The following is a 20,504-nucleotide window of genomic DNA, read 5'->3' as shown; positions in this document are numbered from 1 at the left end:
CACCGTATGGTCAAAGAGGAAAAACCATCAGCCAATCAGAAATCAGGTTGCCTTTTAAAACTCAGCCGGGAAACGGGGAACCAAAACAAACGGCATTCTGCTTGTGTAGAAAAGGAAAGACTAAAAACAGAGAAACGGTAAGTTTTAACTTTTTAAAAAAAAGACTATGTTTAAGTTAAACTGTATGTAGTGATTAAACTCACGTTATATTCCGCGGTTCAGTTTTTATCTAATGTAAAATTGGCAAACGGACTTGACCAACAAGTTCCATTTCGTTGTCTTGATTTTCACCCTGTCGATGCTGTGCAAAGATACAAATATGGACACGATGATTTACCTGGATCAGGAGAACGGCAGACTGACCACTCCAGCCGTCAAATCTCGCCAGAACAGACTGCACTCTGCTCCAGGTCAGTGCCAATATAGGTTTTTGTCTCATAACCAAAAAGGGACCACTCACAAAGTCCCTAATATACGTCTGTCACATTTTCAGATCAGTGCTTGAGAACACCTCTGACAGGAAAGGCACGTCTTGGAGCTCCTCTGCAATCGGGCAGAAAAGCTTTGGGAGTCATAAATAAGGTTGTTGCCACCCCAGCAGAATCTCATAAAGCAGAGGAGAAGACTAAACCTGCTGAAGCCAAGGTTTGTTCTTGATATGCAGAAAAAAAACTGTATGAACGTTGTTTGTAGGTTGATTAAATGCATTTTATTCCACCAGTGTAAGTTCCTGCTCAGCCAGCTAACGTTAGTGAGGAGATGCCAGGGATTGAGAAGTGTTTTCCATACAATCCAAGCGGTAAGACTGACCTGCTGTTTTATGGCTTTTAATCTAAACTTTAGACTTCAGCTCTTGACAATTCTGTCCCATGTTAAATTTGTAGAGTTTGAGACCTGCAGTGTTCCAGATGAAGTCTATCTCAGTTGTTTCTCTCTGACTGGTCTGGGAAAACAGATGTGGCCGACTGCTTCACCTGTGGAAGAGCTTATTATGGACCCGTGTTTGCCACTCTCACCTTTAAAGATGCCCAGAGGTAATGGATATATTTAGAAATGTAGCTAAAGTTGTCAGTGCAAAAAGTCTTTATGCCCAATTAAACTTGTTTAACAAGTCTCTTTCCTCATGCAGCGGTTGAATGTGTTGATGAAGTGGAGGCATTCCTACAGACTATCAGTGAGCTGACTGTTGACTTGCCCCCTGAGTGTGAACTCTAAATTTTCATGTGGATTGTAAACTTTGTATTTTTTTTATTTTAATTGTTTGCTTTTTAACTGTTATTAAACATTTTATGAAAGTGTTCAATTTTGTTAATCGGACACTAGGAGGATTTATTTCTTATTTATTTTTTCTCTTGAGGGGTTAGTTCCTCACCGGCATTAAGATATCACTGAAGGTGTTGTACTTTAAACATTTAACTGACAATCTACTAATCCTCTTTCTGTAAATCCAGTTTATAAGGAACTGTCAGGTTTTCAAGTCTTGCAAAACCTAGTTCGCTAGTTGTCTTCACGGTCCGTTTAATTTTTTTTTTTTTCCTGTCCATCCAGTAAGACTTTGGTTCAGAGGACTTTGCCACAACATAGGCTGATTAGTTTGCTTGTTGTTGCCTTTACTGTCCATTTATTATTATTTTTTTTTCACTTTCTTCCTGTCCACCTGGAGAGATTTTGCATCACTTTCAGCCATAGCTGTATCCCTTCTAGCCACAATCATAATTCCCATGCAAGTATTGTACAAAGGAACAAAAATACACTACTTTTTTTTTTATTTTTTATTTATTTATTAAAAGAATATTCCCAGCTCCATGTCTAAAGACATTTAAAGTGCAAATGTTACTCACATTAAAAGGTGGAAAAACAAAAGGATATAAACAGAAGTATCAGTTAAATACACTGAGGCTAGATTAAAAAAAAAAGTAATGTTAAAATTATTTACAATCAGTGTATGTACACTGTTAAGAGCAGGAGTTACCCCAGAAGTACTGTGTAAGCAATAGAGTGTAAAAAACACTTTGTACAAATCAGTCACCATGCCTCTTAACATACTATTTTAAAGTGGATTGTCTCACATGCATTCCCATCATTCTTTACAACCTACCCACAACTCTTTTGTGCACTTTCAAAGGACAAACTTATTTCCTCATACTATCTCAATCCTTCAATATTTTGTACCTGTAACATGCACCTTCACAAGACTTGAAGAGGACATCATCATTTGACTGCAAAGTATTATAATAGAGAAGCTGCTTTGTCGTTCTAACCCCATTATAAAGCTACAGAAGTGGCAGTCGTAGTCAATATATATGCATTTACAGCAGTCTGTGTTGGAGAAAGGTGGCTGAAAAGTCCTCATGGTAACCCTGACATTCCTGATCAGCAGTTTAAGTCCCCTTCTTTGATTCCCATTCCTGGTTAAAAATAAAGCATTAAGGTTAAAGTTACACACACTCACACACATACGGGCCATTCTGCAATAAATAAGACTTAATAGCAGGACCCCAAACAAATCGATGAAACTCATTAGAGACTGACTCATTAGAAATATATTGAATGTTTTAATGTGATCTCTATTGATGCAGCAAACTGTTCTGTTTGCATTATCTGTCTTTTGATGCACTGCACTGGATAATGTTGAGAACACTGATTTGTTTACCTTGGCTTTCTGCATAACGTTTCCCTTCGTGGATGCATAGATGGAGGGGGGCCACTTGCGCATTTCAGAGGTGCAGTTGACAGGAAGAAATGACTCAATATACTGAGTCTCCGTCCTTTGGGTCTGTAAGGTAAACAAGTACAATATTTACAATTTTGATCAAACTTAATTCTAAAATTAGCTTTTTAGGTCCAGTCAGTACCTTGTTTGTAGTCTGTAGGTACTCTGTAGGTGCCCCCAGTTCTCCACCAGCCAATGATTTCTTCAGGTTCTCCTTCACCTGCGTGAGTTTGAGCTCTAGGTCCACACGCTCTCCTTCTTTCACCCGACAGCTGTCCTCTAACTGGGCTACACACTCCTCTAAAGCCAACTTCTGCTTATCTGCACAACATGTGTATAGTTCAGTTTACATGTGCGTTTTTGGCAGATCCATTATGACAATATAAAAGCAAAGAAATTACGTAAAGATTATTATTATTACTAAAATGTTAAACAAATTATGAAGTATTACGATTACTAAAATAATATTACAATATACTATTACAATAACATTACATTAAGACTATTTCACTGTAAAATAACAATAATTATAACAACTAAAATATTAAACACAATAAGAAATTCGTATTTTATTAATGCTATTTTTAATGTAAAATAAAAAGTATTCATGAAAAAAATAATATAATCATTGTCATTTTACAGTACAACTGTAAAATTACAATTCTAATATTTATAGCCCTCTTTATTTCTAAAAGCCATATTGCGATTTAAAAATGTTCTGTGTTATGATAATATTACTGGTACCCTCTCAAGAGAACAATTAATGAACACTATGCATCATCTAAACATGGATATAAAAGAGAAATGAGGACATACATATACGTGATTGAAAAAAAAAACTATTTTTGCTAGTAAAAGTGTTGAACTATTTTGAAAGAGTCCCTGAGTATCTCATTAAATAGGCAGGAAAGCTTGCTTTCTCACCCGCTGCACCATTCATCTTCTCTTTGGCCTCTCGTTTCTTTTTCCGCAGTGAGACTAGGGCACTTCTGATACTATCTATTTCTTTTTCCAGGTCTTCTTTTTCTTTCAAGTATCGGCGTGCGTCCTCCTGTGCCCGCGTTTTCCCATACCTCCCGTACTGATTTGCATCTGAAATGTCAAGTAAAGGTCAGAGATCAGACCCTAGAATTCTGTGGGAAGGTGGCAATGCTTTTAGCACTTATCTGGTGAGAGAATGAGTGTGAAAATGCAGAAAGCTGTAGATCAAACCAAAATGTCTTGTTAAGCTCAGGTTACATCATTCTGACTGCTTTTGAAGTGACAAGAACTCTACAGCCATTTTTAAAATGGCCAAAATAAGGTTGAGCAGTCAGCAGGCTGCTAAAAAAAAAAAAACTTTAAACCATTATAGTCTATACGTTAAAGACAATGCTGAATCCAACAGCTGTGTTTATTATAAGCATAACTAGCACAGTGCAGAGTGTGATGGGACTCACTGGAGCCGTGGCGTTTTAGAGTGATTTGTGGACTGGGCTTTCCTGTGTCACTGCTGGAGAAAGACGAATGACGTTTTGTTTGTGCTCCTCCCATCAACCTCCCATTTTCCTGTTGAAGAGAAAATGTGCACCGTGTTGGATACTGTATATTTAAACTACTGTACTGTACGCTGCTTCATAAGGTTCCAATGCCATTTGTATCCCTCATACTCAACAGGTGTTTAACACATACATATATACATACATACATACATATACTATTTAAACTGATTGACCCTTATGTTACATAAACAACTGAGTAAAAAAAAAAAAAAATTCAAACAGTATTTTTATTGCGTAGCATGATTTGAGGCACGCACAGATGGAGAACTGAAGCTTCTGTGCGGGTGTCTGAGGGTTCAGCACGGGTTTAACAAGCCACTCAGAGGCCAGAGGCCATGACGACTGAACCTGCTCTAACCCCCGATTACTGCATACAGAGTCATCACACACTTCTCATCTTTCATTAAAATGCAGTCACGCCACATGCACACAGAGGCACAAGGATATTTGACCTCTTCTAAAACAGTTTTCTTTTGGAGGGAGGGTTTGAAGCATATGGCTTGTAAAAAGTGTTCTCTTAGAAAAAAGCTGGAAACCACTGTGTTAGAGTGGAAGCACATGACCAAATGTTTCTTCATCTGCGACCACAAACCTCTATGGGTTCGAAAGGGACCTCATCATACGTTCTTGAATCTGTGGAGGTTGCCCATCTAAATAAACAGGAAAAGAAACAAGAACAGTTAAGGTAGTCAAAATCAACATCTAAAACCCCAGCCCTCATCTCCTTCACCCTCAACTCACAGGAAAGAGTGACGGGCAGCTGTACGGATGTTGGCAATAGTTTCCACATCTACATAGTCATAATGTAGAGACTCGGGGTCAGCAGAGGAACCGGTTTCTGCCAACAAGACTCCCAGCCAGCGGCCCATGTCCTCCGAACAACTCGCCTAACACAGCAAACACACAAGGAACAAACATGAGCTACAAGCACAGAGCTAGACACAAAATATATCACACACAGACATCAATTAAGATCTATTTATCACACATAATAAATGAGTATTAAAGAATTACAAAACATTTTTAAAAATCCTTCTTGAGCTTTTGCCGTTGTATTGATAGTATAAGTAGGAATTGATGATACATCACTACCAGAGATGTTACTGTTAACAAAATTATTAAAACTTTTTTGTTAACTGAAATAAAGTAGAATTTAAATATTAGATGGAAAAATCTCAACTAAAACTTAAACGTTGCATTGACAACTAATTACAATAAAATAACAAATGAAAATAAATTGAACGTAAAAAAAATAAATAATAATAATAGGGCTAAAATTACATTTATATATATATATATATATATATATATATATATATATATATATATATATATATATATATATATATATATATATATATATATATATATATATATATATATATATAGTGCATAAATAATACTAAAATGACACTTGTCAGAGCCATATTGGTTATTTGCCAATATTATAGATTTTTACACTCATCAGTGTCAGTCAATATTGAATATTATTTTCTGTAATATTCAGCAAATCTCAGAATGAATATAAATTTTTTCTAATCTACATTAGAATGATATGATGCCTATAGTCACCTTAAGATGATTGTTTTAAGCTTTCTTTGGTTATTTTTATTGATTTAGATGAAACAGTAAGTCATTTTAATATCCACAATAAAACATTGTGGGCTTGTCTTTATCAGCCAGAATTTGTATATTGGTCCTAAATTAGCTTGTAGCATGTGTGCTAACTGCTCGAATACAGCTCTATGAAGCATTGCCGTGAAAACGTCACACAAAACATTCAGTACCTCTAAAGCTGCCAGCTCTGCACCTCCTTTCAGTATCCTCAGGGCGAAGGGGTGTTTAGGCCCGAGGCCTGGGACAACCTCGCATCCCTTCAGAGCCACAGTGGTGTGGGGGACCCGCTGTTCTCCTTTCTCATGGTAAAGGTAAAGTGATCCGGCCTGCACATGACACCAGTGTTCCTTCCAGCACTGATTCAACAGCACTCCTACATAACCTGACACACACACACACACACACACACACACACACAAACACACACAAAGAATTGCAGCAATTATTACAGTATGCCCACCTCTGTTTCATGGTGTAGATTTATTCCACTTCACTGTCTGACATCAAAGGCTAACAAAGAGAAGTTGAAAATAACAGGTGGAGAGAGTCATGGGTATTGTAATCTGAGAAAGAGAAAGGGAGATGAAAGAGAAAAATGGGTCTCCTACCACACCGAGGATCCTGGTCGAGTGACGTGCGGGCGTCTCCTGGCAGTGGAGGCTTTCTTTTGGAGAAACTGATCATTCTTGTGATCTTTCTTCCTGCAGCTCGGCTTACGGTGCCCGTTAGCTCTGACAGTGCACCTCGCTTGGGTTTACCTGTAAACGCACGTTTGATGGTTCAGTGAAATAAATGTAAGATATGTGTGGTCTACAGACACACAATCTGCTGGAATTAGGCCAAAGCTAATAAAGACTTTAACTGGTCCAAACAATGATAATCACAAACAATCCACATCCTGCATAAAGAGTTCCTGCTTGTTAACAGAACACCTGTGACAAAGCTCAGGAAAAAAGATGTGTGATAAAGAGAGGGAGGGAAAGAGAGAAACAAGATTTTTACATTCAGAAGGGATTGTGAGAGTTTCTTGCAACAAAAAACTTTTTTGAGTCGTTGCCAGGGTGTTGCTATGCAGTTTTTAAGGGGTTATGGATGTGAGGGAGTTGCTTTGTGGTTTCTAAGGCTTTCTGAGTTGTTGTGTTGTTGATGAGGTGTTCTGAGTAGTTTTTAATAAGTTGCTATGTGGTTGCCAAGGTGTTGCTATGCAGGTTCTAAGGTGTTCTGGGTATTTGTTTCTCACAGTGAGGGAGTTGCTTTGGGGTTTCTAAGTGTTTCTGAGTTGTTGTGTTGTTGATTACGTGTTCTGAGTGGTTTTTAATACATTGCTATGTGGTCGCTAGGGTGTTTTGGGTGGTATCCAGGGTGTTGCTATGCAGTTCATATGTGTAACAAAAACACTGCAGGATAAATACTTTCACTTTACTTTGGAGTAAACTACTAGTAATGAGAAAGATTGAAGAATTGTAAGTCAGGCTAGAGAAAAAAAAAGAAAAAAAAAAAACTAAAATAAATATACTGAGGATGAATAAACTGAAGATCTCACCATTTTCCCGTCCATCGCGAGCACTTTCTCCACTTGGCATACTGTCAGAATCTGAGGTTTGCTTCTCTGAAGAACACCACTACAGGGACAACAGCACAGTCAGATCAAACTAAACATGCCAAATTTTTAGCAATACACATCCATAACTCTTATATGGCTAATACTGTACAATAAGATATGCAGATTATTGAAAAGTAGGTGTAGGAACAGGGTGCCAGACAGCTCCAACAACATTCAAGTTCATTATTTACAGCTGCTCTGACAGAATTTATCACACTGAGCTTGACACCTTTTAATTAAAGCAGATGGAAATTGAGCCCAGAACATTTGAATGCTGTCAGTCTGTTTACATACACACAGACCGGAATTCACAGCAGCACTGGGGATGTAATTACATACAATGATAGAGGACAGACTCGCATCTATTTAGAACAACAATTTATATGCAATACTGTTCAAAAGTTTGAGGTCAGTAAGATTTTTTTTTTAATGTTTGAAAAATCAAGTCTCTTATGCTCTATGAACATTTAAAACAACAGTTTTTTATTCAAATATATTTTAAAATTTAATTTATTCCTGTGATAGCAAAGCTATCATCAGCATCATTACTCCAGTCTTCTGTGTCACATGATCCTTCAGAAATAATTCTAATATGCTGAATTGGTGTTCAAGAAACATTTCTTATTATTATCGATTTGTAGAAACAGTGACACTATTTTTAGGATTCTTTGATGAAGACAAAGTATATTTATTCAAAACCGAAATCTTTTTGTAACAATGTGAATGTTTTACTGTCACTTTTGAGCAATCAGTTTTGAACTTCCTGAATAAAAGTAATAATTTCTTAACAAAAAGTGCTTAAAGTTTTGGACATGTACAATGTACAATTGGCAATAATATTATTTTAAAATTCTTTTTTTTTTTTTTTTTTGCAAGTAAAAAGTCATGAGGTATTCATCTTACATGTAACAAGTGGAATTATTTTCCTACCCAAATCTTGTCACAATGAATCCACCTTTTACAAAAAGCATATCCCCAAAAGTTCCTCCAATCCATCATTGGCACGCTTTATATGTCAGTAATGAAGATGAGGTGCACAGGAGTCATGAATGAGACAAATGTGTGCTGGAATCCCACCTTATCCAGTTCAATCTTCCTAGGAATCATGGGAGAAGATGGGCTGTCCAACCCATTCCCCTGACCTGTAACTTCACGCACCACCTGCAATCACACAAAGATACACACACATGTAAACATAGTCCATCACACAGGGGGACCCTTTAACAAAAGCTATTTTCCTCTTGTGCAATATTGTTTCTGGTAGCAGGATATATCTATTGTGTGAACACATAATGGGTGGATATCCAAGTGTGTGAGAGTGGGACTGTGTTTACTTGGAGCCATTTCTCGGCCTGCTCCTTGCTCTGCACGGCCAACACCAGTGCATCTCCACCGGGAAGAGAGAATCGGAGCTCGTGCTTCTTCCTCCGGCCATCTTTGGGCACATAGATGACGTTGCACAGGCTGAGTGGTATGTCAGTGTAGGGCGACTGGTCTTTAGAGCTTTTATAGCACTATAAAACAATATTCAAAGGTTTCCATGTATCACTCATAACAGCATCAAGAAGAATCAAGGCTCACTTTTATCCCTCAGGGCTTTTGGCAGCTCACCTGGAGTCTGTTCTCGCGGATGACAGTGAGCTGTTTGGCCCACTGGCCGAAGCGTTTTTTCCTCAGCAGGAAGGCACAGATATGGCAGTCTCTCACCGGGTCCATGGAGTTCTCCTCTGAGGGCCACTGGTGTGTCAAACGCTGGCCTTTCTCTTCCTCTTCCTCATCATAGGACTCATAAGAACTGCTTATGGCATCCGAGTCATTATCTGCGGGAGGAGTAATGACATACTAATACTACTGAGAAATGACATCGCTGTGTATAGTATCAGGGTTCTCCCACTTACAGGAGTTTTTGCGTTGTCCGTTCACTTGAGTTGTTGGGTAATTATTCTCAGCATCTTCATAATATCCATCTTCAATGGAATTAGGAGGACTGGAGCTGCCTGTAGATATAAGAGAGATGCATAATGGGCACAATATATTGTGTGAAAAAAAAAATAAAAAATCTGTATAATATGCTCTCCCCAATTTTTGCAAACAATTTAAATGCTCAACTTTAATTTTTTATTTTAAAAAAAAAAAAATGCCAAACTTGGATATTCTATTAATTTAAACTGGAATAAAGGAGTAACTATCAGTGTTGTAGTACTCGATATATTTACTTTCCTAATGCACATTATTGGTATTCTTTTAAACAATTAATTGTACAGTTTATTCCCAGAATAAAAAAACAAAACAAAAAGTTTATCTATGTAATTTTTAATTTAAAATGTAGTCATTTGCACTGAACCAACTTTTTAAGATGATGCCACTTTGTAAGCTCTTGTATAATGTTAATCGATAGCTATTTAAATATTGTTTTGTAACGTCACATTCAGAATAGCTCCATTCTGGTATGAAACATTTGCATTTCCACAATTCAGGCAATTCCTAAGCAATAAAATTCATTAGAAACTGACTTTATTAGGATTTTTTCCTTTTTGAATATACAGTTTCATCTGAATATGTGTCCCATTAAGGAAGCAAATGGGTTAATAAAAACTGTATTCACTTTGGATTCAAATGGTTCATGTATTTAATATGAAGATCTGTCGTCAACGCTCTGACTCTTGCACGAACACAAAGTTGTAACATCACTCTCCAAGTTATATTATCTATAGGAATTTATTTAGACCATGCCATGTTTTCCAAGCAACAGACATACAGCAACAAGACTCACTGCGGCTGGTGATATATTCTGGCATCTTTCCAGGGCTGAGTGGAACGGCTTCTTCATAGTAATCCTCTGGAGGTGGTGTGTTGGGCAGGGGGGGAGGTGAATCTGCTGTGTTCTGGTCCAAAAAAATGTGGCAAATAATGATTTACTTTAACTGTTAACTCCATCACATTAATTCACACTTAACATCTGCTTTTCAGTGAGTCCTCAATATTGCAAAGCTATGTGGCTCAGTTCCACCACTTGGCAAGTTAACCCAATAACAAATGATATGTGACCGCAGCAACCTATCAAAAGCCAAACCCACATGCCACATGGATGACGGCTGTGAAATACATCAGATACTGGCCATCGAGGACTATTGTGCTAATAATGACACCCAAACACACTGACACACAATGAAAAATCTGACCGCTGGAAGAGTGCGCTCTCTTAATAATGGATAAGATGTATGGGGACCTTGGTGAAGGGCTGACAGTGACGTGACTTTAAGATAACAGCCTTGCTTTGAAATTGCAATGCAACTAGAAAGAGAAGTGCAGGTTTCACTGCAGCATGATTAATCTTCCTGCCATATCTCACCATTGCAGAGCACAGCCCTTATTACACACTGACATCAGGGTTAATGATGCACTATATATTAGAGTCTAAGGAGGTCTAAGGAGCAGAGCATTATGGGTAATCCTCTGAGAGAAGACTTCTTACTGGTTTGGGGACAATGTGGGCAGTGTGTTTTGTCTCTGGCTCTTTCTTCTGATCCTCCATTTCAACTTTCAGGTCCCCTAGGTCACAATCTGTAAAAATGTGAAAACACATTTATGAGTGTAATATTCCAAAATATTGGAGGATGTTGAGAGATGTAAATCTCATAGATATTCTCAACTTACCGAATGTATCAAAAAGGGATTCGACAAAGCTGGTTCCGTTTCTGTATACTGAGGTGTTCATGTACATAAAGTCTTTTCCAGTGACTGCAAAGAACAAGTATGAGAAAAGAAAAAAGAAAATGTGTATGGACAACTGCCAAAAGCTTTTTCAGTCTCATTTATGAGAAAAACAAGGCCTAATCAAGCTGATGTTTATCCCTCTGGTCTTGTCACTTTCTGGTCCAAGCATTTTTTTCTTTGTCTAAATTGTCTCAAGCATATTTTTCTATTAGTTCTCTGTCAGACTGGTGTTTAATTTGCAATTTTTGGGCAGTTCTCTGCTGGAACAAAGTTCATAGCTCAATGTGGTCAATCTGATGAGACCACAGGGCCTAACAGGCTTATCCAAGGTGCTCTACCAGATCGAACTAAGCTGACCAAACTGGTCTACAATCCTGTTCTTGGAGGAAGGAAGGAAGGAATTTATTTAAAGAAAGATGCTTTCCAGGAACATAACTGGACATACATGGTCTACCAGCTGGTGGTTCAACCACTGAACCCAGTTTGGACCAGATAATAACCATCAGACACTGATTTTCGGTATTTACCTGAGGGCTGAAGTTGTCTGAGAAGGTTCTTCACAGCTGTTTTCTTCTCTTCTGTAGCACAGCTCAGGGTCTCATGGTCCAACAGCTTCAACAGCACATTCAACTCCGTCACCAAGAGCTCCATCGCTGAAGGTCAAAGCTCAGGGTTAGAGGTTGATAGAGACCAGACTATACAACTGTCAGTGTTTGTCAAAACAACAGATTAATAAGACCAACCATCAACCCGTCAGCATGAATAAGCAATTGAAAACAAGTGTCAGTTGCAGAGGTTTTTGGTCAAGACGTGATCCTCATTGTATGTCCTATTTGTTATGTTTTCTGAAATACATTCAAATTCACACATAAAATGACTTGACTACACATCGTTTAATATAATCATGTTTTTATTTTTGAATAAAAAATTTTTTGGTGGAGCATAAATTAAAAAAATAAAATTGAGTGCAAATTCATTATTGTATTAAAAATGTAATAAAAATATGCAACCCTAAGGACTAAGAACTTCGTGACCCTAACCATAGAGTTTTAAAAGATTTTTCTGTTTCTTGATCGTGGGCACTCATTGACACTTTTGAGGAGAAGGGATAGCGTGCTTTAGATCAACTCGGGTCTTTATCATTAATCATCCATCTCTGACTTTCAAAAGCTTGTAAAGCTAATATGACTAAATCAGAAAGGATCTAGATGCATAGTTCTTTGTAACATTATATTCCACAGAGTGTCTTCAGTATGGACACACATGTCAGCAGACAATATGAGTTATGGGCATGGGGGATGATGACGGGTCAGAAGAATTATAAATTGGAACAGGTTTGGAGCTCAAAACTTTACGCTGGGACTATCAAGATCTCTTCCAGGTCTCTGTGGGATGAAAACCGCCCTGCTGGAGAAACCAAAAACCCCTGTGTAGACTCAAAGACCTGCTCTCTGATCTGTGGCGAGCTTCCCATCCCACCTAGCAAGCTCACAGAAAGCATCAGAGGAGGGTCCAAGCCCAATAAATACGTTCAAAATCTGACATCTAAGATCCCTCAAGACAAGTTAAGACAGTGGGTTAACCTCTGGTCTCTTATGTCTAGATTAGTCATAGGACTCAATGACATTGCTTTGAGCCTGCATGTGGAGTTTTAATCTGAATGAGACGGGCTGACATCCCTAGGATATCTCAACAGATACTGCCTTCCACAAACTGAAGCTCACACAGTGTTACGCACCAGCTAAACCACATTTTCTCTCCCAAACCCATTACTAATGATCCACTACTACTAATGCTGAGTGTTTGAGTTTGAGCAAATGCACGGTCAGCAAATTAGTAAAAACATGTAACCAAAAACCTGGACTGAAAGTATGTTTTGAAGGATGAAAAGACAGCATTAAAACAATAAAAAGCAGATTTGTCAGCGATCCTAGGCAGTGTGTGCCCGGGCAGGAGGTTTGCTGATTTGGAAGGAATCTGACTGTTTTGTTCAAGGAAAGTAATCAAGCCATGAGAACACCTCCTGTCCCAGTGGATATGAGCTCATGGTCAGCACTGTGACCACACTGATCACGAGCAGAAGGCTGAAGGGGGAGGGAAAGGGAGTGTAAACAGGGCTGAACATCTATGTCCATCACACAGCTGGACAATCTGGCTTGGACAGAGGGTCAGCTGAGCCAAAGTATCCACCTCAGGGCCTCTGGGCTCAATATATTAACAGGTGTGGTGGGTCAAGACTCAGATCAACTTCAGCTGTCAGATACTCCACGATTAATGTATTAGTATATAGAATTCCTTCAAAAGCAGAGAGAGAAAATGCTGAAGTGACAAAAAGAGATATGATTGGATAGATGGAAATTCAACGAAAATGCAACCAGAATGAATCTTAGAATGTGCTAATGATATTATATATACTCTCGTTAAAAAGTTTGGGGTCTCAAGGCTGCATTTATTTAATCAGAAATGCAAAATAAAAACAGTGATATTGTGAAATATTATTACATTTTAAAATCTCTTTCTCTATTTGAATATATTTTAAATATATTTATATTTCCTGTGATGGCAAAGTTGAATTTTCAGCAGCTATTACTCCAGTCTTCATTGTCACATGATTCTCCAGAATTCATTCTAATATGGACAATCGTTGCTCAAGAAACATTTCACACATTTTTAAGGAGACAAGAATCATTGTATCATAGTTTTTAATAATTACAGACTTCATTACAGAACTGCAATATCACCGTATCGTGAGCCAGATATAAATATTATATTGTTTGGCCTAATTCTCACCCCTGTTCAAATCATCTGTTTTCCAGTAATAGATATATCTGCACATTCATGCTGGTTTTCCATGGCTACACTCCAATTTCAACAATAACTAGCTTTATCAGCATGTTCCTGTAGAAGATCAACAATGGCAATACAAACTGTATAAGATATTGTGACATAAACATGTTCAGGAGTTTTCAAGTATAGAAAAATGTGTGAGTTTGGTTAGTATGGTTTGAGAACAGTTATTTCAGCCTCTCGGCTCTCTCTATTTTTCCGTGCTTCATTCAAACGGCCACCACCCTCTTTCCACATCCCCATGAGAAACCTAATGAATTATGTGCTTCTAGTCAGATTGTGCTGTGGTCCAGAAAATGTCAAAAAGCTTCAGCATCACATCTCTCCATGGGGAAGGTGAGGAGTTTAAAAGCCACAAAGTAACACAAATACTCAAATTCACACAAACACATTCTAACACCCACACGCACAGAAATTACTCATCTGAAATTTGGGTCAGCATTCTGCTTTGACAAAAGTGTTTTTTTCTTCTTCTTAGATTCACCACAGTCGCAGAACCTTTGTTATTGACTAATGTACTACAAAACATCTCACTTCCTTTCATCGTGTCCCCAGCTGCCTTACGGTCACTCCCACCGGTGTGTAATTCTGAGCATTTCTCTATTCAGACTTGTTGACACAAGGCCCCTGTGATCACAAAAAGCCTGAGTTTAACTTTTTAGCGTGTTTCCCATTAACATGACCTTCTCCAGGAGGCTCAGTTGGGTAGCAACTAAAGTGGCACAATGTTTGCAAGTGTCCAAAATATGCTACATGTGCCCTCTTGGCAAATTATTTAGTGTTAAAGAATTTAGTGTTAAAACCAGCTGTATGGAGTAACACAAGCCACTATGTGTGAAGTATCAGTATAGTAAATGTGTTAGCTCTTGTGTTAGCCAAGCTGATGATCTAATAGTAACTGAAGTGACAAAGAATTACAGAATAGGCTTCATTAAAGAAGAGAAACACTTGTTTACGGGTAGAATTGTATGGTTCAGGCAGGAAAAAAAAAGGTACAAAAGCTGTCACTAGGGTGGTACCCTTTCAAAAGGTATAGCTTTGTACCTTATTTACCCCTAATGGTTACAAATAAGTACCTTAAAGGTACAGATTAGTACCTAAAGTATACATATTAGTACCTTAATAGTTGTATCTTTTGAAAATTTACCACCCCAATGACAGCTTTTGTACCTTTTTTCTAACAGTGATATTATTTTACAATACGATTCAATTTGTTAATATTAATGCAATAGCTTTGAACATTTTTTACAGCACTTATTAATAATGTTAATTTCTACATATACTAAAACATAACTAAAAATAAACAATACTTTTACATCATTAATTAATCTTAACTTCTGTATTTCCTAATACATTTTACTTTCCATAAATTAGCAATAGTTATATAATGAACAAACATGAATTAAAAAAGTTGTTAGTTCCTAATACATTAAAAAAAAGTTAACAAATTGATTTTTTCTTATTGTAACATGTTACTGATATTTCAGATGAAGCTATTTAAGCAATGTAGTCTTGTTAGTTAAGCCAAATATAGACACGTGCACAACAGAATTACATGCAGAGGACCTGCTTCCGAAACATCACATATGCTGCTAGTCAAGCTAACTAGGAAAACTGGTAAACCTAGTTAAAAAAAAACCCCGCAAAAACTGTAAATTGATTTACTTTGTTTTGGTGTATTTCCCATAAAGATCACAAGAGTCAGGTGAGGTTACAAAAAAAGATTTAGAAATCATAATGAACAAAAAGTCTTCAGAGAGCCGTTAAGACAAGCTTAAACCAACATGAGCACAGTGAAGCATATATGATTCCTACAGAGATACACTCTTACGTGAGATCAAACACATGTGCGCTTCTCTTTATCTTGAGCTGCACCTGTGGAGGGTCATTTCCAAAGCCAAGCAAAACACAGGGCTACATGCCCACTCTCCTCCAGAGAGCCTCACATGTGGCCCTCTCTGATAATACCACATCAAAACAGCATAATGGGAACACAGAAATCCACACCGGCGCTCAAAGTCGGATCCAGTTAACCTGCAGGTTCTCCTGATGGCAGGGGTGTTTGTTGCTTTCTTTTGGATCAACCCCTTGTGAGATGTTTTCATCTTTGTCTGCGAGATCTTGACGGCAAATCAGGGTTGATAATTTATTTTTCTGTCACTCACTTGAAAGCACTTTACTGACAGTCGTATTGTTTTAACATAAGCTAAAAGCCATGTTGAGGAATGTAAAGTTGACGTTGAAAGATGTGTTTTTAGAGGACAATGGGGCGTTTTCCCAGAACTGCACCAGTGCTTTAGCACTCAGCACCTCACACATTGCCGCAAAGCGAGAAAACATTCCTCACCTCATTAAAAGTGCAGCCAAAGATGCCTACCAGAGATAGTAATGTATACTCGGTTGTGAAAACCACAGAAAGCTCTAAACACCTTGGTGAGATCTTTATTTACAAGCGTATTTTGCTTAGACTACAAAAACAACACCTGTTCAAACTTGTACAGTTTGAATTTTACGTGTGTGATGCTGCTATATAGATTTACTAATAAAGCAATACACAAACTCATCAACTAAAATGTCTATGAACTGACTAAATACAGCTACAGATACATTTATGATGCTTAATTCAAGTTGGAACGACTAGATTTTACTAAAACTAATCAATATGTTTCACTTTACCATCTATGGAAATTATTCAGACAAATGCAAGAACTGTTCAATAATACAATTATCTAGTTCCCAAGGGGAAAAAAAGACAAACTTGGGAGTAACAAAACACCTACCAGAAACAGCTGCTGAGGAGACAGCCAGGCCCACCATCTCTTTTCCTAGATGTAGAGAGTCATACAGTTGTTCCTGAACAAGTCACAGCAATCCAGAAAGGTGGAATCAGCTGAAGAACTGACTCATTCAAGGTGCATTTCCTTCACACTTTCTTTCCTGTGTCTAGATTAAAAGTGACTGAGGGATAGCTGGGGAATTTATCCTCTGTTTCTGCTCTGTTGGTGTGTGTCTGGGGGTGGGGTGCTCACTGATGACTGTGTGTGTGTGTGTGTGTGTGTGTGTGAGATGAATGTGTGTGTGTGTGTGTGTGTGTGTGTGAAGTAAGGGGAGGCACCCAGTCCTGATCTAATCTGGAGGGGTCCTGTAACCACCTGGGACAGGACTTGAGTAAATACACACATCCCTCCCCCACAGGAGAGAGTATGAAGATCAACAGTCCTCATTATTAGCTCTCATGCCAGTTTTATACAGATTAATGTCAGCTCTGGAAAATATCCCCTAAACTAAAGATGACTTCTTCTCAGAGGACAGTTTTGCAGAGTGAAGGTATACTGGCAAATCTGACCAGTTAGAAACATGTGAATTAAGGGTTTTCAACAGGAGAAAAAAACAGAAAAGCATTTGCTTTTTAATCTCATTGCACTTTCTTTAGCAAACACAATTACATTTGAAGTGTTACTTTTTTCCAGCACTAAATTGCAGCAACAATGACCTTTTTCAAACAGGTTTCAAAATACTTTCCCATCTGAAACTGGTCAAAAATAGACTGGCTTAGTCCTGCACAAACCTCACATTATTAGTTGAGACAAAGTTGCTTTGTAGGTTTTGACAATTACTGTTTTGGGGAAAATCTGTGAATAGCTTCCTTACAAGTGCCTCACAAAGGAGTATCAAGAAGTTATAATATTACATTAATTATAATAATAATAATAATAATAATAATAATAATAATAATAATAAATACAGCTTTGGAAAAAATTAAGAGACCACTTGAAAATGATATATTTCTCTGGATTTATTAGTTGTTGTTTTTTAGTCTGATAACATTTCTTCCAAATTTCAAATTAAAATTTTGTTATTTAGAGCCTTTTGTTTTGACAGTTGTTCAAAATAACAAATGTTTTCATTTGTTGTGATTGAAAATCAGGTTTATTCCACCAAATATTTCTTAACTCTTCAATTTCAAACATTGGAAATGTGTGGTCTAAAAATGAATTTAAACATATCTTTTTTTTTGTTATTTTGATCCAATTGTCATTTCTGACAAAGTTTTTATTTAAAATTTGTAAATGTCATCAGTAGTTTACAGAATAAAACTAAAAATACATTTTACTCAAACACATAACTATAAATTCAAATCAAGTGAAGGGAAATCAAGTAGTCTCTTATTTTTTCAGAGCTATATATATAGTTAATTATATAGCCTACTATTTTATTTTCAACTTTTTTTAAATGAATTAATAAACTAATGTATTTTTTTAGCACATTAAACTGGGATAGAGAAAGTATTTTAAAATAAAAAATTAACACACATCACCTCATTGAACACACAACACCTCATTTTTTTCTCATTCAATTTTCTTTCCTATGGGCAAACCTGCATTATGTAACTCCTAAGAGACCATCTCTGATTTGTATCTGTTGATCTGCACTGTCTGCCAGCAGTCTCTTCTGTGTACAGAGTGTATCTACATTATGTTACAGTGCCCCTAGAGACTGTAGTTTCGCACAAAGCAGCCATTCTGCCGGTGTGCTCAAGTGAAGAGGTGGGAGTCTAGTTCTCTTCATTGTGTTCACCCATCCAGAGAGGAGTCGGGTGCCGACATGCACATATTCACAGTGACGTTACTCTAAGCTAAAGGCAAACCCTAAGACCACTCGGCAGGATCTGACATGAATATCTCAAAACCCACTCACTCACTCACTCACACACACACACACACACACACACACACACACACACACACACACACACACACACACACACACACACACACACACACACACACATCCATGTTTCATCAAACAGACACACTTCTGTGCAGATAACAAGCAGGTCGTATCAGCAGTTCTATCTCCTCGCCAATGAAAGCGGACACTTTTCTGTCCATTTTGCAGTTGACAGTTCCTGAGGGCATGTTATGTCTTGCGAGACAAATGAGAAGCTGAAGGTTTGTGATGTTAAACTTTGCTAGACAGCCTGGAACTGGAAATAAAAGATGGTCAAGACAAGAGAAGCCGTTTGTCTGCACTTAAATTGATCAGATACATTCAAACCACAATTATTGCATTCAGGTTTGCTCATTAAAATGTAAAGCTATATAATGATCCTTCTCAGCATTTAAATGTTTTGGTGTTTGCAAAGGCAAGCATCAATACTACTATGGCCCTGTTTACATCTGGTATTAAGGGGTCAGTACTAAATGAGTGTACAAACATGGTTCAAAACGTGTAGAAATCCAAAACCACTGAAACCAGAGTAGAGTGAGCCAGAAACACATCACTTATTATTATTATTATTATTATTATTTATTTATTTTTTGTGTGTGTGTGTAAAATCCAACACAATCCCCTATATGGATAGTAATACCAGGTACATACTCTGAACAACTATTAAACAAACTTCACATTTTTGTGCAGAACTTGTTACTCAGTTTTTGTACTACCAAAATGAATTATGATGAACAATAATGAATAAGTAAAACCTTAGCAGCCAACCACCCTGGCAACCACACAAGACACCTTATCATCACAGTAGCAACGTTTTTACAGACAGGCACCCTTTACATTTTCTTCAAGAAATCATGTTGGGGAATTTATGTAAGTGACATGAAGTCTTTAGCAGAGTTATGTGGGTTTGTAATGTTCTGTATATCACACAGAAACATAGTTTTTCAGACAAGCCAGAGTAGATCAGATCATTGCTCACACCCAGTGACATGGTCTGACTGAACTCCACAGACACTTGTCTGGCTGAGATACAAGTGACAACAATACAGTGACGGAGCACTCTGACATTTGACCCACTGTATTGTATGTTTTGACACACTGAAAACAAATCTGGTTGTAAATACATTAGCCAACACACACAGTACACGCAGGAATACAACATCAAAACTCCAAGAGCTACAATTCTTCCATAATAAACAACAAGAGCTGGAGGGCATTACGAGAAGGCCTCAAACTCACTCTCAAATATAGCGTAACCTCATATGAGTTTTGTGAGAAGACAGAGGCAATATGCTCCCAAAGTCAATAGAAAGAGAGGCCCTTCCAACATAAACCATCCAACTGTCATCAGATATGAATATCCTGTGGTGCAACAGATGTTTGCGCTGTTTCAGGATGTTTTATTTACCCCGCTGATCTGCCGTGCCGCCCTGCATGGCTCAAAGGAGAGGTACTGTGAGGTCTCAAATCTAAATCATCAATTTTATCAATTCTTGTTCATAACATAAGAATCCTTAACAGTAGACAGGTTGTCACTGGAATGTGCAGGACATCATGAACATCACTGTGACTCATAAAGGTAAAGGAGTGAACAATCTTATCTTGATCCAACTGGAATGATACTAACATCAGCGATCCTCTTCTAGCCACATGCAGCAACAAAAATCTCCCTCAGAATTCCAGGCATACTCAGATCATCAGTGTTCAAAGCTCCACGGGGGAAGGGAGCGAGTTC

General features: G+C 37.7%; 1 protein-coding gene and 1 pseudogene across 2 annotated transcripts in view; one reads left to right on the top strand and one right to left on the bottom strand.

Moving 5' to 3' along the window:
• Positions 1–26: 26 nt before the first annotated feature.
• On the top strand, positions 27–1,328 carry LOC109055421 (annotated as a pseudogene).
• Positions 1,329–1,465: 137 nt separating this feature from the next.
• The window catches only part of LOC109055422 (actin filament-associated protein 1-like 1), a 29,991-nt gene continuing 10,952 nt past the window's right edge, over positions 1,466–20,504 (bottom strand). Inside the window, exons 1-19 of one of the 2 annotated variants that reach the window (XM_042770200.1) lie at positions 16,819–17,047; positions 11,719–11,844; positions 11,132–11,215; positions 10,950–11,038; positions 10,248–10,359; positions 9,373–9,471; positions 9,086–9,294; positions 8,809–8,988; positions 8,552–8,635; positions 7,415–7,493; positions 6,480–6,629; positions 6,042–6,253; positions 4,996–5,141; positions 4,847–4,904; positions 4,153–4,261; positions 3,638–3,805; positions 2,856–3,034; positions 2,654–2,776; positions 1,466–2,408 (exon numbers count right to left, since the gene is read on the bottom strand). In XM_042770200.1, the coding sequence (XP_042626134.1) occupies positions 2,382–2,408; positions 2,654–2,776; positions 2,856–3,034; positions 3,638–3,805; positions 4,153–4,261; positions 4,847–4,904; positions 4,996–5,141; positions 6,042–6,253; positions 6,480–6,629; positions 7,415–7,493; positions 8,552–8,635; positions 8,809–8,988; positions 9,086–9,294; positions 9,373–9,471; positions 10,248–10,359; positions 10,950–11,038; positions 11,132–11,215; positions 11,719–11,844; positions 16,819–16,855 (2,271 nt within the window). In that variant the 5' untranslated portion in view covers positions 16,856–17,047 and the 3' untranslated portion in view covers positions 1,466–2,381. Of the gene's footprint in view, positions 2,409–2,653; positions 2,777–2,855; positions 3,035–3,637; positions 3,806–4,152; positions 4,262–4,846; positions 4,905–4,995; positions 5,142–6,041; positions 6,254–6,479; positions 6,630–7,414; positions 7,494–8,551; positions 8,636–8,808; positions 8,989–9,085; positions 9,295–9,372; positions 9,472–10,247; positions 10,360–10,949; positions 11,039–11,131; positions 11,216–11,718; positions 11,845–16,818; positions 17,048–20,504 lie in introns of those variants that run through there. The other variant, XM_042770201.1, reaches the window with a different exon arrangement.

Source organism: Cyprinus carpio, chromosome A14 (genome assembly GCF_018340385.1).
Source record: "Cyprinus carpio isolate SPL01 chromosome A14, ASM1834038v1, whole genome shotgun sequence".
NCBI lineage: Eukaryota > Metazoa > Chordata > Actinopteri > Cypriniformes > Cyprinidae > Cyprinus > Cyprinus carpio.
Note: the sequence above shows the minus strand (reverse complement) of the source record. Positions and strands in the feature narration are given on the sequence as shown.